The sequence below is a fragment of the Podarcis liolepis genome, assembly GCF_965112155.1.
Source record: "Podarcis liolepis genome assembly, chromosome: 1".
Taxonomy (NCBI): Eukaryota; Metazoa; Chordata; class Lepidosauria; order Squamata; family Lacertidae; genus Podarcis; species Podarcis liolepis.
The window spans coordinates 75,984,811-76,004,793 of record NC_139554.1 but is presented as its reverse complement, the minus strand read 5'-3'; the positions used below and the strand labels follow the sequence as shown (position 1 = coordinate 76,004,793).

Below are 19,983 nucleotides of genomic sequence, written 5' to 3'. Positions count from 1 at the left end.
CTCAAGCCTGGTCTGCATCTTGAGTCACAGAGGCACATCGGGGAGGATGGTCGATGGATCTCCGCAGCGGCAAGGCTGAGAAAGGAGACGTTCCAGCTGGGGCTGAGCCAGCTGGCTTTTCATCCCCCGATCCCAACAAAAGTGTCTCTGGGGACAAAACATCCCAAGCACATTGCTTCCATTTTACTCTGTCAGGTGTGATGCTGCTGAAATGAGTTAAGTAGGTTGGTCAAAGCCCTCCTCCCCTTGTTTGCCCATGTATCTGAATCGTCATTGATGAGACTATGGAGGAAAGGGATGCAGTTGCCATCTCCAACATTGCTACTACCACCCTCAAGTGATAGGTAGATGCAGGATTGGGGGCAACAGGCTCTCTGAAACAAAAGAGAGAGAGAGAGAGAGAGAGAGAGAGAGAGAGAAAGAGAGCGCGCCAATGAACTCATGTGTGTGCTGTGTTTAGTTTGCTATTGTGTTCCTACTGTTGCATTGTAAAATGCAGTCTTACAATGATTGATTAAGTGCACTCAGTTAGGATTAATTTATTCTGGGATTGACTCATCATGCCACCAACATCGGTTCTAGTATAGTCTAGTACAGTATGAGGCCTGCTTCTAACTATAGTTAAAATAATGGGAACCTAGCTTTCATAAAGATCCTTACATATTGTTACATTTATGCTTTTGATCTACATCCCATTCATGAATAGGTATCATTAGACTTTCAGAGCCTAAATCTAGTTTTCACCCATTTGTTTGTCCTTTCTTTACCCACAAACAAGGCTCTCTTTCTGCTCTGTAACAGGGTCCTGAATTTGTTTTGTTAGATAGGCTGTTTCAAAGACTTTGTCTGTCTGAATTTTTGTCTTGTACCTTCCCATACCTACCTAGGCCTTTGTGGAAATTTCAACAATGATCAGGCTGATGATTTTCAAACCATCAGTGGGATTGTAGAAGACTCTGCTTCAGTGTTTGGAAACTCATGGAAAACTATGGCCAGCTGTGCTGATGTTCAAGACAGTTTTGAGGATCCCTGTCAGAAAAGTGTTGATAAAGGTATTATATTTTCTCCTCATTTCATGCTTTCCCTAAATGCAGCACTTTGTTTTCCACCATGAGAGGAATGACAGCCATTCTTCTATTTTTATTAACTTTTCTATTTGTCAGACCTATGTACCAGCAGTGTTTCTATGATGGTTTACAAAGCCCCAATAACAACCCTTATATATGAAAATATACTACAACCAGAAAACGTTGATTAAAATAGAAGGTAAAATTGACAAGTTAAACTGGTATATAAGCAAAAGCTTACACAATTCATTCTACAACCAGAATGGAATTTTATATGCCCCTTGCTGTGGCTAACTCTACTCATGTTTACTTAGATTTAAGTCCTAGTTAGTTCGTTGCCCTACACCCAAGTAAAAGTGTATGCCTAGGAGTTTTAGCCTGAGTAAATGGGATAGTTCCCACATTTTCCAAATGAATGATCAAAATTAGAATGTGTTTTCAAAAACACATATGTGATAAGCTAATACAAATTGCTGTTGGGCCGCAGACTCACTCTGAACAACCAAAAGAGGCTCCTGGGAGGCTGGAGGGACATTGCTGGCTAAAATGTTTTAAAATGTTTAAAATGGTTTTAATTTTGGTTCCTCTGTTTTGTTTTTGTTATGTTGGGGTTGGTTAACTGTAGTTGGGGTTGGCAGCTCTTTTAATTTGGGTATAACTGTAAAATATTATTATTATTATTATTATTATTATTATTATTATTATTATTATTACTACAACATAATAATATAATTATATATTATTATTATATTATATAACAGATATATTATTATATATTTCTATTGACTTATTGGTTTATTTCTATTGACTTATTGGTTTATTTATAGTCTGTATAAGGTATTCTGTTTCTTAATGTTTGATATGTTTTTATATAAACTGTAAGCAGCCCAGATGATGATGATGATGATAATGATAATGATAATGATAATAATAATAATAATAATAATAATAATAATAATAATAATAATAATAGCAAGCTCCTTGTAAAATGCAGGTGATATTTTCACTCATTAGTGTGGCATTTGAATGACTCCCATTTTGTAAATAATCTTTGGGAATCCTCATTTTCTCTGATAGAAAAATTTGGGCAGCGTTGGTGTGCTCTTCTGCTGGATGCAAAGGGGGTATTTGCTGAGTGCCATTCTGTTAATGACCCAGCTCCTTATATCAAGGTAAGGCAAGGATTCATTCCTATTTTAAAACATCTCCTCTCATATCTGGCACAATGGCAGGTGCATTCTGATCAGATAGGCAACGATCTAAGTAGTTGCTATGTTTCAGCTTGCCCATGTCTGCTTCCCATAAAGTTGAATAAATTATGGAAGCTCTGCAAGCTATTTTGCCACAGGGGTGTTCTACTTTTTGTGAGTGAGATGAAATAAGCCAGCGGAGCCATAATCACATCTTCTGACAGTATGAAAGAGCAGCTCTTTAGAGTTTAAGTAGCTGGTAGATAAGCTGTACAGGTAGGTATAGTGACCTGTTGCCCTCTGGTGGCCTGTCTGGGAACAGTGAACCGCTTTCCCTATATCTCAAGAAATGTAACATGAATTTCTTGGAAATGAGGCCTGAGCCAAAGATATAAGACTGAATCTCCTCCTTTTTCTTTCTTCATTTTTTGGGGGTTTTTTTGTATCGTTTTCTTATATCAATAAAAAGGGGGGGGGGAATAAAGCAAGAGAAATAAATAAAAAGGATTTGATAAGTAAATTCTGGAATATGATTTCAACCTTGCAGGATCAAATATCCCGATTATTTATTTGAGGAAAAAGAGGATGTTCTAGTCACAGAGCTGCATTAATTCCCCTTTGCAATGACATATATATGTGTCATAAATGGACATTCTTTGACAGAGAGCTTTCCCCTGAAATTAGAACTTGTTTATACATGCCAAGAAGTGGTCAAGGCAGAAACACAAGCAATCCATGCTGCTTCTTTGAACAGAGGAGCCCACTCTCACTCTGTTATTTATCTGTTGGTGAATGTGACGCTTCTTTTGAGCACTGATTCTTCTATCTGCTTCTGCATTTATTACTTAGAACTGCGTTTACGACACTTGCAGTGCTGAGAAAAGCAAAGAGGCTCTGTGCAGCGTTTTCTCTGGCTATGCCAGAGATTGTGCCGCAGAAGGCATCCACTTGAAAGGATGGAGAGGCGGCATCTGTGGTAGGTGTGGTGTGTTATTCTCTCGTACTCATAAGCCATTTTTAATAATTCCCGCAGTTTGGTCAAACTCATGTTGGTAGCTTCGAGAACACTGTCCAACCATCTCGTCCTCTGTCGTCCCCTTCTCTTTGTGCCCTCCATCTTTCCCAGCATCAGGGTCTTTTCCAGGGAGTCTTCTCTTCTCATGAGGTGGCCAAAGTATTGGAGCCTCAGCTTCAGGATCTGTCCTTCTAGTGAGCACTCAGGGCTGATTTCCTTCAGAATAGAGAGGTTTGATCTTCTTGCAGACCATGGGACTCTCAAGAGTCTCCTCCAGCACCATAATTCAAAAGCATCAATTCTTTGGCGATCAGCCTTCTTTATGGTCCAGCTTGCATTTAAAACTGAATCCATCAAATTTACGCTTTCTAAAACAATATGCTAACCAAAACACAGCCATTCTTTGAAATTTGCACTTACATTATCTGAACTTTGCGATGCAATTCTCCGAACAGAACTGCATATATTAGGGGAAAGCATGCATAAATGAATATATTTGTTAAAAAAAATAATGACGTGGTATGCACAAAAATTGCACATAGTCAAAACTGCATATAAAAACGTGTTCATTAACATAAATTCACAGAAAAAGGCTGATGAAATTTCATTCCCCCCCCAATTGCAAATTCCTGCAAAATGTGGAAAACAAACTAATAATTTAGGTGCATCACATTGACTTCACCAACCAACCTGCTTCATTAAAACTAAGGGAAATTATTTCCATTATGTTTGGGATTGCAGCTTGTCTCATTTGCTTTGAAGGGCCTCCTGCAAGGAGCCTTGCTGCTTCCCTTGTGAAATAAACTATTGTTCTTTGGAGTCTAAGATAAGCATACTCACTTTGCTCATTCTATCCCTTGTTTTTCTTCTTTTGCAAAGATGCCTCAGCAGAGTGCCCTAAGAATATGGTATACAACTATGAAGTGAAGTTCTGCAACAACTCTTGCCGGTCCCTGAGGGAGCCTGATGTGCTATGCAGTGTTCATACCATCCCTGTGGATGGTTGCAGCTGCCCTGAGGGAACTTACCTAATGAATGAGGAAGAATGTGTCTTTCCAGAGGACTGTCCATGTTACCACAAGGGCCTGCTGATACAACCCAGAAGTTCATTTCAAAAGGATGAGCTCGTGTGGTAAAGTTATTTAGTTAATAGTCAAAACATGTCTGTAAAAGGTTGTTGCAAATCCTCAAAAGAACCAGAACCTGTTAATTAAAGGTACCTTGATTTTTAAAGGCATTTGTTTCCAGGGGGCAAGATATAGATTACAGATATGGCTTATCTTGGGGATGGGTGTATTTGCATGACTGGAACTTGGGTAGTTTTCCACACCCCCTCTTTATGCATTTGTGTGAGACTTCCCTTTTGTGTTTTAATATCTCTAGCAAGTGCATTCGAGGACAATTAGATTGCATTGAAAACACAGAAACAAAGAAAGGTAAGACCTCTTTTTTACTTACTATGCAACTTTAAACCAAGATGTTGGAATTTGACATTTGTTTTGAACTACTTTTGCGTTCCACATGCGCAAGTTAGGATTTGATCCTCCTTGATCCTCTGGAGAATCCTAGATTTAGGGATCAAATCTAACCCCGCCCCCTCTGCATTTGCTTTTGCGTGTTATGACCCAGAAACCTCCCCGCTGAATAAATTCACACTTGACTCAAATTTTAGTTTGGTTTTTGGCAGAATTTAGGTCACAGCTTTATTGATTACAGAAAGTGAGTGGTTGCATAGGCTCTGGTTCAACTAGCTCCCTGCACACTTGCAGGTAGCGCTGACCCAGGGTTCCAGCATAGGTCAGCCAAGGGTGAACACCTGGATAGGCAAAAAGTCGGGAGCAGACTATGTCCGCCATCAAGAGGTCCCTCTAGACTCAGGCATGGGCACAACCCCCTCTCAGGGGTTGACCAAACCATCGAGTCCCTGGATTCCTTTAACAGAATACCCTTCACATAGGGATGGGAGAGTGTTCCCCCATCCCTATCACCTGAACCAGGGCCTATCCACAACCTTACAAGTTGTGACGATTTGCTACACGGCAGGCGAAACCCAAATGGCAACAGCCAATCAGCCAAGTGGGGAAAATTCCTGCCCCTGTCCCAACGACAGACGACACACAATGGCATAGAAGGTCAAGCGCACAAGCCCTAAAAACAGGGAGAGGTGGGCGGGTGTTCTGAATGCACGCGCCAAAAGTGGAAGCTCTGGGTCATGTGCATGGGTATGTATAGGTCCCTCAATCCATTTGGACTGCACCCTATCGGTCCGATAAAACCCAGCACTGAGGGACCTACCAATCGGGTGTTGTGGCTGACCAATCTTACCCACCCACAACACAGGGGATTGGTCTCCAGGTCTCATTGCAAAACGTGCCCTCTTTTAGGGAGGACACAATCTCTACAGCTCTTGTATGTAGCTTTTAAAGTTGCCTCTATCTGCTTTAGGACAAGCTCTATCTCTATCAGTGGCGTAGCGTGGGTTGTCAGCACCCGGGGCAGGGCAAGTAATTTGCGCCCCCTAACCCGTGGATTTGCGCCCCCTAACCCGTGGATTTGCGCCCCCTAACCCCCAGATGTTGCGCCCGGTGTGGCCGGCCCCCCCTGCACCCCCCACGCTACGCCACTGATCTCTATCGCCATCTCTGAATAAGTTTGTAAAGGAGCGTGATTTGAGTTAAGCTGCTACTCACCCCTCAATCCAGTTCAAGTAAAGAAAAAAGCATTGGGGGATTTGACAACAGATCACTTGCATCACATCTATTGTGTCACTAACATTGGGAGACAGCGATAATAAAGCTTCCGTAGAGAAGGAAAATTATGAGCATATATCTATGCCCTTGATGGTTGGAATGGTTTTACATTTTAGACATCTGGGGTTCTGGAGTCTGCTGAGTGCTATGCATAGTTTTACACTGTCTTGCTTTCTTGTATTGGTAATTGTGTCCTTATTCCAGATTGCCCTTATCCAATGTCCTACTTTGACTGCAGCTCTGCTGGCCGAAGTGCGACGGGATCAGAATGCCAGAAAAGTTGTGCAACACAAGACATGCAATGTGTAAGGGCTTAAGCTCGTGGCAGTGATATATGCACCCTAACCACTCCATGCGCTCAAGTGAGCTTCCTGAGTGCTAATGGGAAGTGTATTTGCCCTAGCCACACAAGCCTCCTGGGCTGGCATCCATGAGAGCAAAGCTGGTTATTTTTCAAGGGGGTTTCTAGATAGTTTGATATTTCTTTTGCCTGTCTGATGTAAAAGAAATTAAAGTGGCCTCTAAAAGTATTTCAATTGAGTATTAACTAGTTATAAGGGCAAACAAATATTTTGGGAGACCCAAACATGGTGCCTGAACACATATGAACAACATAATGCCTTATTCATTTGATTGCCTTCTTCTTGATCAGACATAATTCCAAGAAAAGCAGCAGGCCAGGCATGTCTCCTATAAGGTACTGCTACTCTCTTGTGTTAAAATCTCACCCATTGACATTGGCCTTTTATATGCAGGATTTTATTTGCCAGGCAGATGAGCACATCCTCGTGTTAGAACAGGATGGCTTTCACTTTTCAGTGACTCAGCCTTATTTACTGCGGATAAGCACAAGCCAGAGAAGATCCATCTCATCTGTGATAGAGGTGTTACCATTAAATATACAGATGAAAGGGGAGAAAGAGCAATTGTAGCTTTCCCCATTCTATCACTGATCCTCCACCTGTGGTGGTGGTAGCACTCTAGGGGTGTCACAAAATTTACAAAGCGACCAGTGAAGGAGTGGGCAGGGGAAGCCATGGCTGTTCCATCTCCTGCTTCGTCCGATTTAACGGTAAAGCCTAAACTTCTGGCTTGCAACCTGTCGACTCTGCTTTGTAAATACACCACCATCTTTCCATCCAGATAATTTCACTGATTTGCTGTATTACCATTCTCTGAACATAGTCTTCACAGTCCCTGCATCCCTGTGAACTGATCCACCTAACGTTTTACGGTGCTGGTGAATATCTAACAGTATCATGACAGCAGCATTTTATGAAGGGCTGCCTTTATTTTCTCCCCCAATATTTGTTCCCTTCCGTATCGATTTCCATTTTGTTTCCATGCACTCAACCAAGTATGCTACAGAATGTGTCTCTGGATGCATGTGTCCTGATGGGCTGGTGTCCGATGGTCACGGCAACTGTATTGAGGAGGAGCAGTGCCCCTGCATGCATGGAGGGAAGTTCTACAGTCCTGGCACACAAATCACAGTAAATTGCAATACATGGTACAGTATTCTTCAGTGTTCTTAAAGCCAGTACATGTGTAAATTGTAGCAAATCAATGTGGGAGCAGGAGGGGGCATGAAAGTATTTTAGTTATGTGGTGAAATAGGGAGGAGCTCAAAGAGACCAAAGGGGAAAAGAGGTGCCAGCGTGTAGAGAGCAGTTTGGAAAAGGGTTTGGTTGTGAAATATCCACTGTTATTGCTGGCGTCCAAAGGTTTTAGGAGGCCCCTCACAAAACAAACCCCTATAGACCAGATAAACTAGTCTATCAAGTTTTTGTTTTGTGGTGTGCATGATCTTGGGTATTTACAAATAGCCCCAGGCCGATTTTATGAGCAACTGTGACATTTGTAAGAATCTTTTCAGTTTAATATTAATACTTTAATCATTTGAATGATCTAGCTAATGCAAGTCTCTGCATTCATTTGAGGGTGTTTTTATGAACTGCACTGCAGTTTATTTCAAGAGTACCCAATGCAGCGTATCGAAGAATTGAGCACCAGTTCAGGCTACCATTTTGGAAGTAACTTTCCCCCCCTCTATAAACACATAGTTTTGTGGAAGTGTTTCCCATGCGGTAAGATCACACATGACAGCAATCACTTTGTACAAATTAGATTTGCAGCCAGTGGCAATTATAGCCTCTCTGGCTGCCATGCCCTTAACCATGAACATTTGTAAACTTGATGCTTAGATGTGAAACTCTCCCTACCCCCAAAATATCACCCCCCCCGGTAATTAGGCTTGTTAATTTCTGGCATTATTAGGCTTTTATTTATTTTTGTTGCTTCAGATGCAGCAATTTATCACCCATCAGACAAGGTCTTTACTGTAACTCCCCCTGTTGTATAGAAGGCTATACATTGTAATAAGAAGGAGAGTAATACTGTCATTTCAGCTGACAGATCCAGAGGAATTATCATTATACTATTAATTACCCTGCCTACTTGCAGTTTTCTTTGAGGGGACAAGTTGTGATATTTTATGTTTAATCTCTCAGCATGTGCTACAGGAGGCAATGGAACTGTACAAAGAACTACTGCCAAGGAGCCTGCATGGTGTATGGAAATGGCCACTATTTCAGCTTTGATGGAACAAAATTTGATTTCATGGGAAGCTGTGATTATATCCTAGCCCAGGTATTTAATCTTTACTACTTGCCTCATGGACTGTTTAGTGTGGAACCAAGTGGAAATGTTGTGATTTCACTGCTTTACCCATCTGTAGTGCAGTGCCCACTGACCCAGTGTGTGCCATTGAACTCCTTGGGGTATACTTATGAGTAGACATGCATAGGGCTGTGCTGAAAGGGATTTTCAGAAACTTCATATTGACTGACTGAGGGCCAGAATCTGTACTTTCCCCACTTCTCATCTATGATTGTGGACTCTTGCAAATGTTGCATGAGTTTGCCATGTAAGAAAATGGCTCATCACATCAGACTATGGCTTGTGGAATGTCCCTTTTAATTCACCAGGTACCTCCAAGCAAAAAATCCCATAGATGAAAATAATGAGCTTGGCACACCATATTTTGCAAGTTTCTTAAAACCAAGTTACATTTTCAGCTAAACAATGTTTAAAAGTCCATCTAGGGCTGTACATTTCAGACTAAAGGGTTTCATATTTGAGTGAGTGTCCTCCAGTGCCAAAACTCCCTACCATTTTGAGGTTTTTGTTTTATGATCAAGTGGTATATAATTTTAATGAAATTAAAAAAAAGGAAAATCACAACAGGAAGACAATTTCTTGACTAACTTTCTCCTTATAGTTTTCTACATGCCAGGAGTTGTTACTTTGATTTTTTTTTTAATAAAAAGAATAGTTGTGAGTATTCAAAATTACAGCCTCTTTTACCTGTAGTCTGAAGTGGCACAGTTACCAGTACAGATCCAGGATATTTTGCTTGCAGCATATTCCCAAGTTTGAGACCTGGCTAAATCCATACATTTAATAAAGAAAACTGCCTTAGCTGGCATGCACTTCCTTCTGTAGAATATTTGCTATCGTGGCTTGAATATGGAGAACGTAACATTAAACGTATTGTTGTTTCCTTTCCCAAGGACTTTTGCCCTGATAATCCTGACCCAGGCACTTTTCAAATTGTAACACAGAACATGGCATGTGGTAAATCCCTGAGCATTTGTTCCTTCAAAATTCGCATCATCTTGGAGGTAAGTCCACAATCAGCCTTGTAAGTGGAGAACTTCAAAACTGGATAGACAGCTTGTGTTTCTTTGCTTACAGTAGTTAATCTACACCTTTCATACCCTTTGTCTCCCCATAAACTTCATTCAGATTTTAGAAGAGTAGTTGTGTTAATCTGTTGGAAGGAAGGATGGAAGGAAGAACTAGATATGGGTGCCATTAGACTTCAGAATTAACCGGATTATTGGCTGGATTTGAGGGACCCCAACTCCTAATATACCACTAACACACACATTTTATGCTCCCATCTACATGTGCACATCTCAGAGACCACATTCACCCTCATTCACATGCAGCACACACACCGTCCATTGAATCGCCCATACCACACCCATCAGATGCACATCACTTATGGAAATTGACGATCCTTGAGTAAACCACTCATATTGCCTCATTCACACATTCAGCCTAAAAGTTGATCATTAGTGCAGTATTGCTTTCTCCTCTTCACCCCACCAGAAGTTTGCAGCTTCTTTTGCCCTTCTGTATTCTTGAAGTTTAATTCTTCATTAGTTATCATGTTCCTGTGCCCATGACACCACAGTAGGTGGGGGCAGAGCTCATTTCTTCTGTGACATCACAGTAAGAATGAATATATCTTGTGAACTGCCTTGAGGTCTATGGATGAAGGACAGTATGCAAATTTAATAAATAATAAACATCATCATCATCCTGGGGGAAAGAGAGATATGGGTATATATTGCAGTTGTACATCTTGATGGGATGGCATATGAATTATTATCTACAAAGGGTTGCGGTTGAGTTGTCATTGTATTTCAGATGCATTCTTGCTCTTACAAATTATTTATGTATTTTTCTAGGGTAGTGAAATCAGACTTCAGGAAGGGAAAATTGAGGAGATAACTAGCATACCGCCTTCTGAAAGGAACTATAACATCCATCTCATGGGAATTTACATTATAATTGAAACCTTCGGTGGTATGACCTTCATGTGGGATGAGAAGACAACAATCATGGTGCAACTGGCTCCCTCTTTTCAGGTATGAGCAAACATGACTGCTGACTTGCACATGGTAATTCTATACTGGCTGGGGTAATTTTCCTGTCAAGGTATCGCTTCCACTTTGGGGGTGGGAATTGAGCATCACATCTACACTGTCACAAGTGGAGAATAGACACATCTTTGTTTTGCAGCATGGAATAAGTTGGATGTGTGTTCATCTCACCTGATACATGTACATTTCCTGCCTATAAAGAAGTCATAGCTAAGTGTGCATAGAAATTGTTGTGAGTAGAATGACCCTCAGTTACCTGCTAAGAAACTGCCCAGTTTGCAGCTAGTGTATTCTGCAATTCTCTGGTTATGCTTGTAAACATAACATGTACCAATCAGATGCCTTAAACCAAGCCTATTTGCTTTTTTCATATTTAGGAAGCATTTGATTTATTTTTTTATAGCTTCCTGCAACCAGTAAAGATAGAATCGCCATAAATCAGACAAATATTGGTAGGTTTATGCTGCAAATGCAGACAATATTCTTTGTCTCAAGTGAATCCAACACATTTTTGCGTGCTGTAAATTCTTAGACTGTTATCTTTTAAAATATGTGGATATTAATTGGCCCCAGTTTTCATTCTTCTAAAATAGTCTAACAACTTAGTAGAGAAAAGTGTTTTGAATCAAGAGAAACACATAGGACTAGTGGTTTATACAAAGCATGTTTAGAATACAATTTGAATTTACTTCATTTTGATAGTTTTATTTGTTTTTTATTCTGTCTTTGTAAAATGCCATGCTCCAATTTCCTAGGGCAGAGTTTGTGGTCTTTGTGGTGATTTTGACAACAGTGGCGACAATGACTTCACCACGAGAGGGCAGTCTGTGGAGATGCAAGCACAGGCATTTGGAAGCAGCTGGAAAGTCACCACTAGCTGTTCAGACAGAAACGAAGTTGACCTATGTGCAAGTCAGCCTTCCAAACTCGTACTGGGGCAAAAGCGATGCAGCATTCTCAAGAGTGACGTTTTTGAAGCCTGCCACAGTAAGGTAATCTGTCTGTTTGTCTCTCCCTTTGCTTCTTGTGACTCTTCCCCTTCTCCTTGCATCCTCCTATCCTAGCATTCCTAGCGTTTCATAAAGTTATGAGTGGCAAGAATGATGAATAATTTTACTGGCAAAACAAGAAAAGTTAAACAAATGAAAAATATTTTTTTTGGGGGGGGGCATAATTATTGAAGGCATTTAAAATAATAGCAGGGAGTACACCCTCCAGAGAGAGATTTGTTCCCATTCCTAGGGACGGTGTTGTAGAGAGATGTGGACAGTGATGGGCATGGCCAAAAGTGGCTATGGCTACTCTCATGCGCTCGCACATACGCATGACATATCAGGCACACAAACATAGAGTATGGCTGCCATATGTCTGGATTTTCCTGGACATTGCCAAGATTTCAAAGGTGCAATTGATGTCTGGAGTGTGTGTGTGTGTGGGGGGGTGGATTTCCAAAAGGCGGTGCTTTGTCCTGGATGGGGGAAAAATGTGTTTTGGTGATAATGTATTGTTGCATGCCATCCCAGTCTCTGAGTGGTGCAAGATTCCAGGGGCTCCAGGGTTTGTGTTTCCTTTGGAATGAGGCACAGCAGAGACTGGCATGGCTTATTTACACATATATACAACCTGAGTCTATGATGGACAGGACCACAGCCCAAGATGTCTCCCATAGCCAAAGCCTTGGATTCCTAAAAAAGAAGAAGAAGGGGGGGTCCTTAAAAAAAGCTTGAGCTTAGGGCTGTCCTGGTTTTTACTTCTTGAAAGATGGCAACCTTAACATAGAGGCACATGGATCCCCTTGCCATCAGAATACTGGCTCTGCCCACTTTTTTTTTTTAAATTTTTTTTTTTAAATTTTAAAAAACCTTTATTGTATCACATCAATTAAAAAACATAAATGCATCTTCCATAAAAACAGGCACAAAGGCAAAAAAAGAAAAAAAAATGTACCAAAAAATTTGAAATACAGAAATCAATTTCAAATTTCTTACTACTTAAGTACACATATCCTATATACATCAGATTCATTATCAGACTTCCCACCACCACGTCGAGAGCCATAACTCAACAGTATATTCAGCAGTGTCTTCATCTAGTCGTAGTTCATACCTCGCGGTTTTTATATCGTACCAACTGTAATTTTTACATTTCCCAAAGTCAACTCCATGTATGAGAGAAATTTATTCCAGTCGTTAATAAATTTGTTATTTCTCTGTTGCCTGATCTTTTGAGTCATTATTGCTGTGTCCATGTATTCAATTAGTTTATTTTGCCAGTCACTGATCGAGGGGATATGTGATGATTTCCAACTCTGCGCTAACAGTATCCTTGCGGATACTGTCGCATACTGGAAAAAAGTTTGGTCGTCTTTGTTGATTTCTTCTCCTATCATTCCTAGGAGGAATGCCTCGGGCTTTTTTGGGAATGTATACTTTAGGATCTTTTTTAGCTCATCATATACCAACCCCCAAAATTTTTTTATTTCTTCGCAGGACCACCACATATGGAAGAAATCTCCCTCTTTCTTCCTACACTTCCAGCACGTCTTGTCCCCAGTTCTATACATTTTAACTAATTTTACTGGTGTGATGTACCACCTGTACATCATTTTTTCCATATTTTCTCGGAATCTGACGCAAGCTGAAAATTTCATATCTTTAGTTGGCTCTGCCCACTTTGATGCTGTATCTATTTTACACACACCCCCTTTGCAACTGCTACAAAAATTAGCAGGGTCAGGCAGAAACAGTTGCTTGAGAGTCCATATCAACTGGGGTTAGGCACCCCATTATAGAACTACCCCAGATGCATGAATTTTGGGAGCAGAATCTCCATGAACTGAATGCCATTCATTTGTACCATTTTTGGGATTTGTCTGGTGTACAGATAGCACTGTAGTGGGATGCCACAAGTGAGTTGTTCCTATAGACTGGAATGAGTCGTGCATGTGTGCGCACGCGAACAAAACCAGGCCACCTAATTGGCAGTGATCTTGCACTTAAACAGATTATCATATCTGCCCTATTTCCAGATACTTCAGAATATTGATAAGAAATATTTAGGCAATTGGTTTTATACTTTCCCAGGGAAATAAAATTACAATTTAAGAAAATGGTTAGCCTAATTAGTGTTGCAATCCGATAGGAAAGCACAGATAGACTTCAAAGGGAAAGAAGAGAAAAAGTGAACCTTCCCATAATATAAATATAAATTTAAATATAAAGGATTAGTGTTGTCTAATCATATGGAGGTTAGACAAGATAATTTAAAAACTTGCATTTTCCTAGGCCAAAAGCATCCATGATCCCATGGGCATAATATTATGGTGGTGATATAGCTCTTTCTTCAAAGCAGCAACTTGATAGGGCTGCCTCCCAGGACAGATATTCAATTTTCCTTGAATATTTCAAGGCAGGCAGGCTAGGCAGTCTTGTATTTTCTGTTTTAAGAAGCTGATTAAATAACATCCTGGGAAGAAATGTTCATTATTTCTGGCTGTTCTTGGTTCTGTTAGATCAACCCAACACCCTATTATGAATCCTGCGTATCTGATTTTTGTGGTTGTGACAGTCTGGGAGACTGTGAGTGTTTCTGTACTGCTGTAGCAGCATATGCAAGGAGTTGTGGCAGAGTTGGCATCTGTATTGACTGGCGAAGTCCTAAAAATTGCCGTAAGTACTTACAAAGCAAATATAGTCTCAGCAGCAATGATTGTGTAGCTGCATGTTATCTGAGGGGGTGAGAAATACTAATTGCTAATGGTATTTAATGACACAGTTGAATGTATGATAAAGGAATTTTCTTCTTCAGAATCCACTTTGTGATTCACATCTTTCACGTTGTCCAAAAACATAACACTTTATTATAGCCTTATAACCTTTTGAACAATATGATACTTTGGAGAAAAAGACAGATGGAAAATATCACAAATAATAGTGAAAAACTGTTCTCAACAAGAGATCATACTTTAAAACTACTAGCAAGTGAAGCTTACAAGAGTACACTTGGAACAAGTGTTCCTTTTACCCACAAGATAAATCTGGGACCAACACCTCACATGTAGTTCAGCAACTTATTGCTGTGCATGGGATCAGAACCAATGGCTAGAAGTTTCACCAATGACTAAGCATTTCATTGTTTCAAGCTGCACATGTCCAGCATGTCATGGGTTAAGATAGACGTTATTTCCAGGATATGCGCATGGATATGTGTGTGTACAGGCCTCCCATTATTTATTTTCTTATTGTCATTCTTACTTGTCCTTCTCCCTGATGTACAGCAAGTTACAGCATATAAAAGCACAATTAAAATGGGGGAAAATACCCAATCCCAAATCAGTGATCCATACAACACATTACTGGGAGAACCTCAAAATCAATTCCTCAATTTTCATAGGCCAGGATAACAAGATGAATCTCTTCACATTGCATCAAAAGTGGTAGCTGGCATGCTGCTATCACTTTTGATGCAATGTTAAGAGGTGTAATAAATGTATGACTGAGGGTTAGCCAGAAGGAGGGAGGGAGGGAGAAAGGAAGGAAGGAAGGAAGGGGATTCCATTGAAAACATGGACCTCATCACTTATGGCTAGCATGTCTTCTGATCCAGCTGTGTTTTGTGACCACTATGATTCACCCAACAAAAGAGAATGGCGGTATAAGCCCTGTGGAGAACCTTGTTTAAGGACCTGCAGGAATCCAGCAGGAAACTGTGGCAATCTGCTTTATAGTTTTGAAGGTAAATGCTTTTTCACTTCCCACCAAACGTGACATGAAATGAGAAAAAGGTTTCTGCTGAAATTCATAAAATGTAAAGGGATTATATTTGATATTTCTTTGCAGTGGCCAAAGACCCACTCTCTCAGCAAAGCACAGAGGCTGCCCCTCTTTAATGGTTAAATTTATAGACCAAGTTGGGGTATATTTATAGCATTTTTTGTTCTTCTGTTTTCTAATTATTGCAATTTCAGATTTATACCTTATAATATACCTCATGTAATACATATATTATTATATCACCTAATAGCCAGCCCCTATTGAAAAGTGAGATTATTATTTTGACGGTTTGCTCCCATTTTAGGCTGCTACCCAGAATGCAGTGCTGAGAAGCCATATTATGATGAGAAAAAAAGAGAATGTGTCTCAGTGTTTGAGTGTACCTCATGGTAGGTCATTTTTAACAGCATAGCCCATTCTGCACATATGCTCGTTAAGGTTTCTTTCTTTAATCTGTGGTAGTCACATCTTTGTAGACTCTGAACTGAGAGAGGGAGAGAAGTGTGGATTACTTTGTGTGTTGGTGTTTTGTTTTGGTTTCATGTACAAATTAAGCAATAAAAGAATCAACAATATTTTATATGTGTTTCCCCTCAGTGATCCAAAAGAAAAACTCTGCTTGAACAAATCAAATGGTAAGTTATTAACTGTATTTAGAGAGAATATTATTTGTGTGTGTGTGTATGTTTGTGTGTGTGTGTGTGAGAGAGAGAGAGAGAGAAAGCACCCCTCATATAAAATATCAAGGTGGTATACAACAAAATATGGAAGTAAGATAAAGCATAAAATACCATAAAAACAATGCAAAATAATCATAAAAGTGACTGGCTCATCTTGAAAAGGTTTAAACAACTGAATAGGCCTGTCAACATACAAGGTCTTCGAGAGACATCTACATTAGCAGCAAGGAGCCCTGTCAAATCTCTGCTGGAAACTCCACTCAAATGTGCAAAGTTTAAGATTGTGCAGTGTGTGGAGACCAGCATCTGGGAACTTTGAGAGAGACACTGAATCAACTATATATCCATAGTCTTCCTTGAAGTTAGCCAAGGAGTTCTTGACTTAACACCTAGTTCTTCTTGAGCATAGAGAACGTTATTTCTTTTGGTCCCATCAATGACTCACACTGTGGGTGGTATCCAACTAATGTGTCTCATCAACACAAGGACTTCTACCTGTGCAATGGGACTTCCCTTCTCTCCCTTGATGTGTGTCCTGCACCCTCACCAAATCAGTCATGGAGAATTGGGGGAACCCTAAGAACAGATTTAGGGAGTGGATGGAAGGAGGTGGGGAAGTCCTGATGGCTTTTCATTAGTTTTTTTTTACATTAGATTAGGCACAAATGGTAGCGCTGCATCCAATAATTTTGCTACTCATCAGGAAGAAGAAGCAAGGCTGAATGAGTATTTGTTGAGTTAATCTGGGTTTTGTTAGCTTTGTAGGTCTCAATTTCATTACAAGCCTAATATAAAGAGAATTCTTGGCTATACATCCGTTGATAAGAAAGTAGCGTGTGGATTACTTCAAAGCACTAACCTGCATAATATATTCGAAACAGCAGGGCATGGCTTGGAGATCACGCCTCAAGGCGGGGAAATTGTTGGCCCTTCAAAGCCAAGAGCAGGTGAAGATGTGCGGGATTTTAAAAGGTCAAAAACTCATAGTGGGGTGTGTCTGGGCAGAGAAGTGAAATTAATATATTCAGTTGTTCTACGTCTGTTTTTACTGTATTGTACGGTAAATCACTTTGGGATGCCTTGTAGGAGGTGATTCATAAATGAAATCAATAAATAATTACAATAACAATATACACAGCAGCATCAGTAAAAATGATGATCATTATACTTAAACAGGCATAGGCAAACTTGGCCCGCCTGATGGCTTGGGACTACAACTCCCATCATCCCTGACCACTGGTCCTGTTAGCTAGGGATGATGGGAGTTGTAGTCTCAAAACATCTGGAGGGCCGAGTTTGCCTATGTCTGTACTAAAAGTTAACATTGACATTTGAATGCTGACAACTGAGGAACTACTTGAAAGGAAGATGGCTTAGGGTCCATGCCAGAGTAAGATCAAATGCTGACCAATTTGCAGTCACGGACATCAAAAAATGAAATGATCTTATTATAAATCTGAGAAGAATACTTACAAAATATTTTCATCTTGCATATGTGCCACAAAGGGAACAATTCTCATTAAAGTGGACAGTTATATGCAGGTATATAAGTCGCTGCCTCCTTCAGATGTGCAGTAGCATTGGGAGGGCAAGTTGTCCGGTTTCTCCTTTGGTTGGGTAGCATCAGTATGAGGGCACATGGGTCAGCCAGTCTCCTGGCAGGCAGCATAAGCATGAGGTCATAATGACCAGTCTTTCAATGACCAGGCAACATTAGCAACAGGTCACAATGCCCAGTGTGTAGTAGATTCACAGTGGTGGGGGCATATTGGTCACTCTCCCTCTCATTCAATCAGGTGGCAATAGTAGTGTGTGTGCACAACTCTCTTTCTCACACATCCTGAGATAAAGAAAAACAGGACATTCCTGTTGAGATAGACAACAGCAGTGTGTGGGCAAGAGGAGGATGTCAGATTAAATATGGTGGGATTCCACTCTTTGCTCATGGTGTGTGTAAGGGGAAGGGAATATGTTGTTCAATGTCAGTGCCATTTGCCAGCTATGGCTGCTGCTGTTTATTTTGGAAAGGTGTCAAATGTTCAGTAAGAAACTGGATGTCCCATGCTTCTTATTGTTTTAGGGAAAACTACAGTGGCTCTCCCCATCTCACCAGCAAAATCAGAAATGAGAACCACACCATGCTTCTGTAATGTAAATGGACAGCTCATAACAAGTGGTAAGGCAGACATATTTGAAATAACTTCCATGGACTTATTTTGTGTGTGTACTATTTATTTCACAAATAATCATTGCGATCTTTGCAGCTACATATTGTTGTGAGTTTGGGTGGTGGGGGGTAGGCTGTATGTCTGAGTTCCTTCCAATTCCTGGATCCAGCAGGGATTCAAATCACTGGAATAGCCAGGCAAGTTTCTTGGTAATGGCCCAAGTATGGGTTGTTAAGGTAACAAAGGGAATGGTCTGCGCCAGAGGACAAATGGGTTCCTCCCTCCAACTGTCTCTTAGTTAGAAAGACAAAGAGTTGAGTTCCATATGTGAGGTAGAAGCTGCAGGCTGGGCAGCTGAAAGACAGGGCTATGCTTGATTTCTGCTTGAGTCCAAGGCTGTGCCTAGGGAAGAAGTCAGACCTTCTTGGGTATTAATTATGTGAGCCCATCTGTCTTAGGCTCAGGTTGTATATGTGTGTAAAAAAACACCCATATATCATAAAGACATCCCAGTCTCCACTGTACCTCATTCCAAGGAAACCAAACCCTGGGTCAGCATCTGGAACCCCTGGAATCTTGCATCACTCCGTGATTGGGGTATATGCTTGAATAACTTGCTTGTTGGATTTTTTCATGACTTTTACATTTTTCCTGTTGCGTGAACTGCACCCTTATTTTTCCTGAATATATTCATCCAAAATCTGTATAAATTAATAATTATTCTTGGCATTGGGTGATTATTGGTGTTTTATTTTTTTAGTGGATGATTCTCTGCTTTATAATGTGTGTATCTCATCACACACACACACACACACACACACAATGTTGCTGTTTGTTCTAACTGTTCCTCTGGATTTTTAGGCAATAACCAGTTTGTGACAATGGACACTTCACGTTGGTGTATTTATGCCTTTTGTAATACATCATGCCAGATTGAGTTCAACTATGGAGAATGTATCTCATTCTATACCACTCCTGTCCCAAGCAAGCCTGCCATGATCCCCAGCAGACCTTGTAAGGGGAATAATCAGAACTGTGAGAAAGAGCCTCCTCCTTACTCTAAAGTTAAAGCTGCTTCTTCATTTACTCCTGGGAGTGATTGCACTGACCTCATTCCTCCTAGAAAGGTGAGCAAGCAGCACTGCTGATACTACAAGCGTAGAATGGAAAGTGTTTGTTGCTGACATATTTGTTCTTGAGAAACATATAATAAATAGAATAGTTTGTTTTCAAGCCTGGGCCACAACAAAATGACAATATAATTTACAAATGCCTAGCACTGCTGTACACATAAAAGAAATATATAGCTCAGCGTAGCATTTCACAATATATCATTAGACATTGATTAAAATATCAAACACATTAGTGTAAAAATGTTCAAACATTTACACTAACAACTCTTCTGGCAATGTCAAAAATCTGAATAGCTCAGTGATAGATAAATAAGATTTCCCCGACACGGAGAGAGGAAAATTTGGGAGGCGATGATAAAAATTAACATACAAAATGAATGAAACATATAATAATAATGAAAACTTATTGAGAAATGAGCCTTATTCATCCAGTTTTAGAATGACCAAATTAGAGATGAAACATGTACAAACAATG

The 19,983-nt window shown here is 40.3% G+C and overlaps 1 protein-coding gene and 1 long non-coding RNA gene across 7 annotated transcripts in view; one reads left to right on the top strand and one right to left on the bottom strand.

Annotated features, from left to right (window-relative positions):
* Positions 1-19,983, top strand: part of LOC310705361 (mucin-5B-like) — a 46,109-nt gene that overhangs the window by 9,045 nt on the left and 17,081 nt on the right. For 3 of the 4 annotated variants that reach the window (XM_083500052.1, XM_083500051.1, XM_083500053.1), the window contains exons 12-29: positions 888-1,052; positions 2,145-2,239; positions 3,107-3,233; positions 4,152-4,404; positions 4,656-4,708; positions 6,227-6,327; positions 7,381-7,532; positions 8,533-8,671; positions 9,595-9,705; positions 10,561-10,740; positions 11,511-11,747; positions 14,267-14,423; positions 15,361-15,489; positions 15,832-15,916; positions 16,125-16,162; positions 17,089-17,154; positions 18,288-18,383; positions 19,237-19,502. In XM_083500052.1, the coding sequence (XP_083356178.1) occupies positions 888-1,052; positions 2,145-2,239; positions 3,107-3,233; positions 4,152-4,404; positions 4,656-4,708; positions 6,227-6,327; positions 7,381-7,532; positions 8,533-8,671; positions 9,595-9,705; positions 10,561-10,740; positions 11,511-11,747; positions 14,267-14,423; positions 15,361-15,489; positions 15,832-15,916; positions 16,125-16,162; positions 17,089-17,154; positions 18,288-18,383; positions 19,237-19,502 (2,450 nt within the window). The remainder of the gene's footprint in view (positions 1-887; positions 1,053-2,144; positions 2,240-3,106; positions 3,234-4,151; positions 4,405-4,655; positions 4,709-6,226; positions 6,328-7,380; positions 7,533-8,532; positions 8,672-9,594; positions 9,706-10,560; positions 10,741-11,510; positions 11,748-14,266; positions 14,424-15,360; positions 15,490-15,831; positions 15,917-16,124; positions 16,163-17,088; positions 17,155-18,287; positions 18,384-19,236; positions 19,503-19,983) is intronic. The other variant, XM_083500050.1, reaches the window with a different exon arrangement.
* On the bottom strand, positions 11,707-17,858 carry LOC310705383. 3 transcript variants are annotated; one of them, XR_014525229.1, is made up of 4 exons: positions 17,681-17,858; positions 15,911-16,011; positions 12,379-12,440; positions 11,707-11,824 (listed from the first exon to the last, which is right to left on the bottom strand). It is a non-coding gene; the product is annotated as an uncharacterized lncRNA (long non-coding RNA). The 3 variants fall into 3 exon arrangements; XR_014525230.1 differs by lacking the exon at positions 15,911-16,011; XR_014525231.1 differs by lacking the exons at positions 15,911-16,011; positions 17,681-17,858 and adding an exon at positions 15,120-15,201.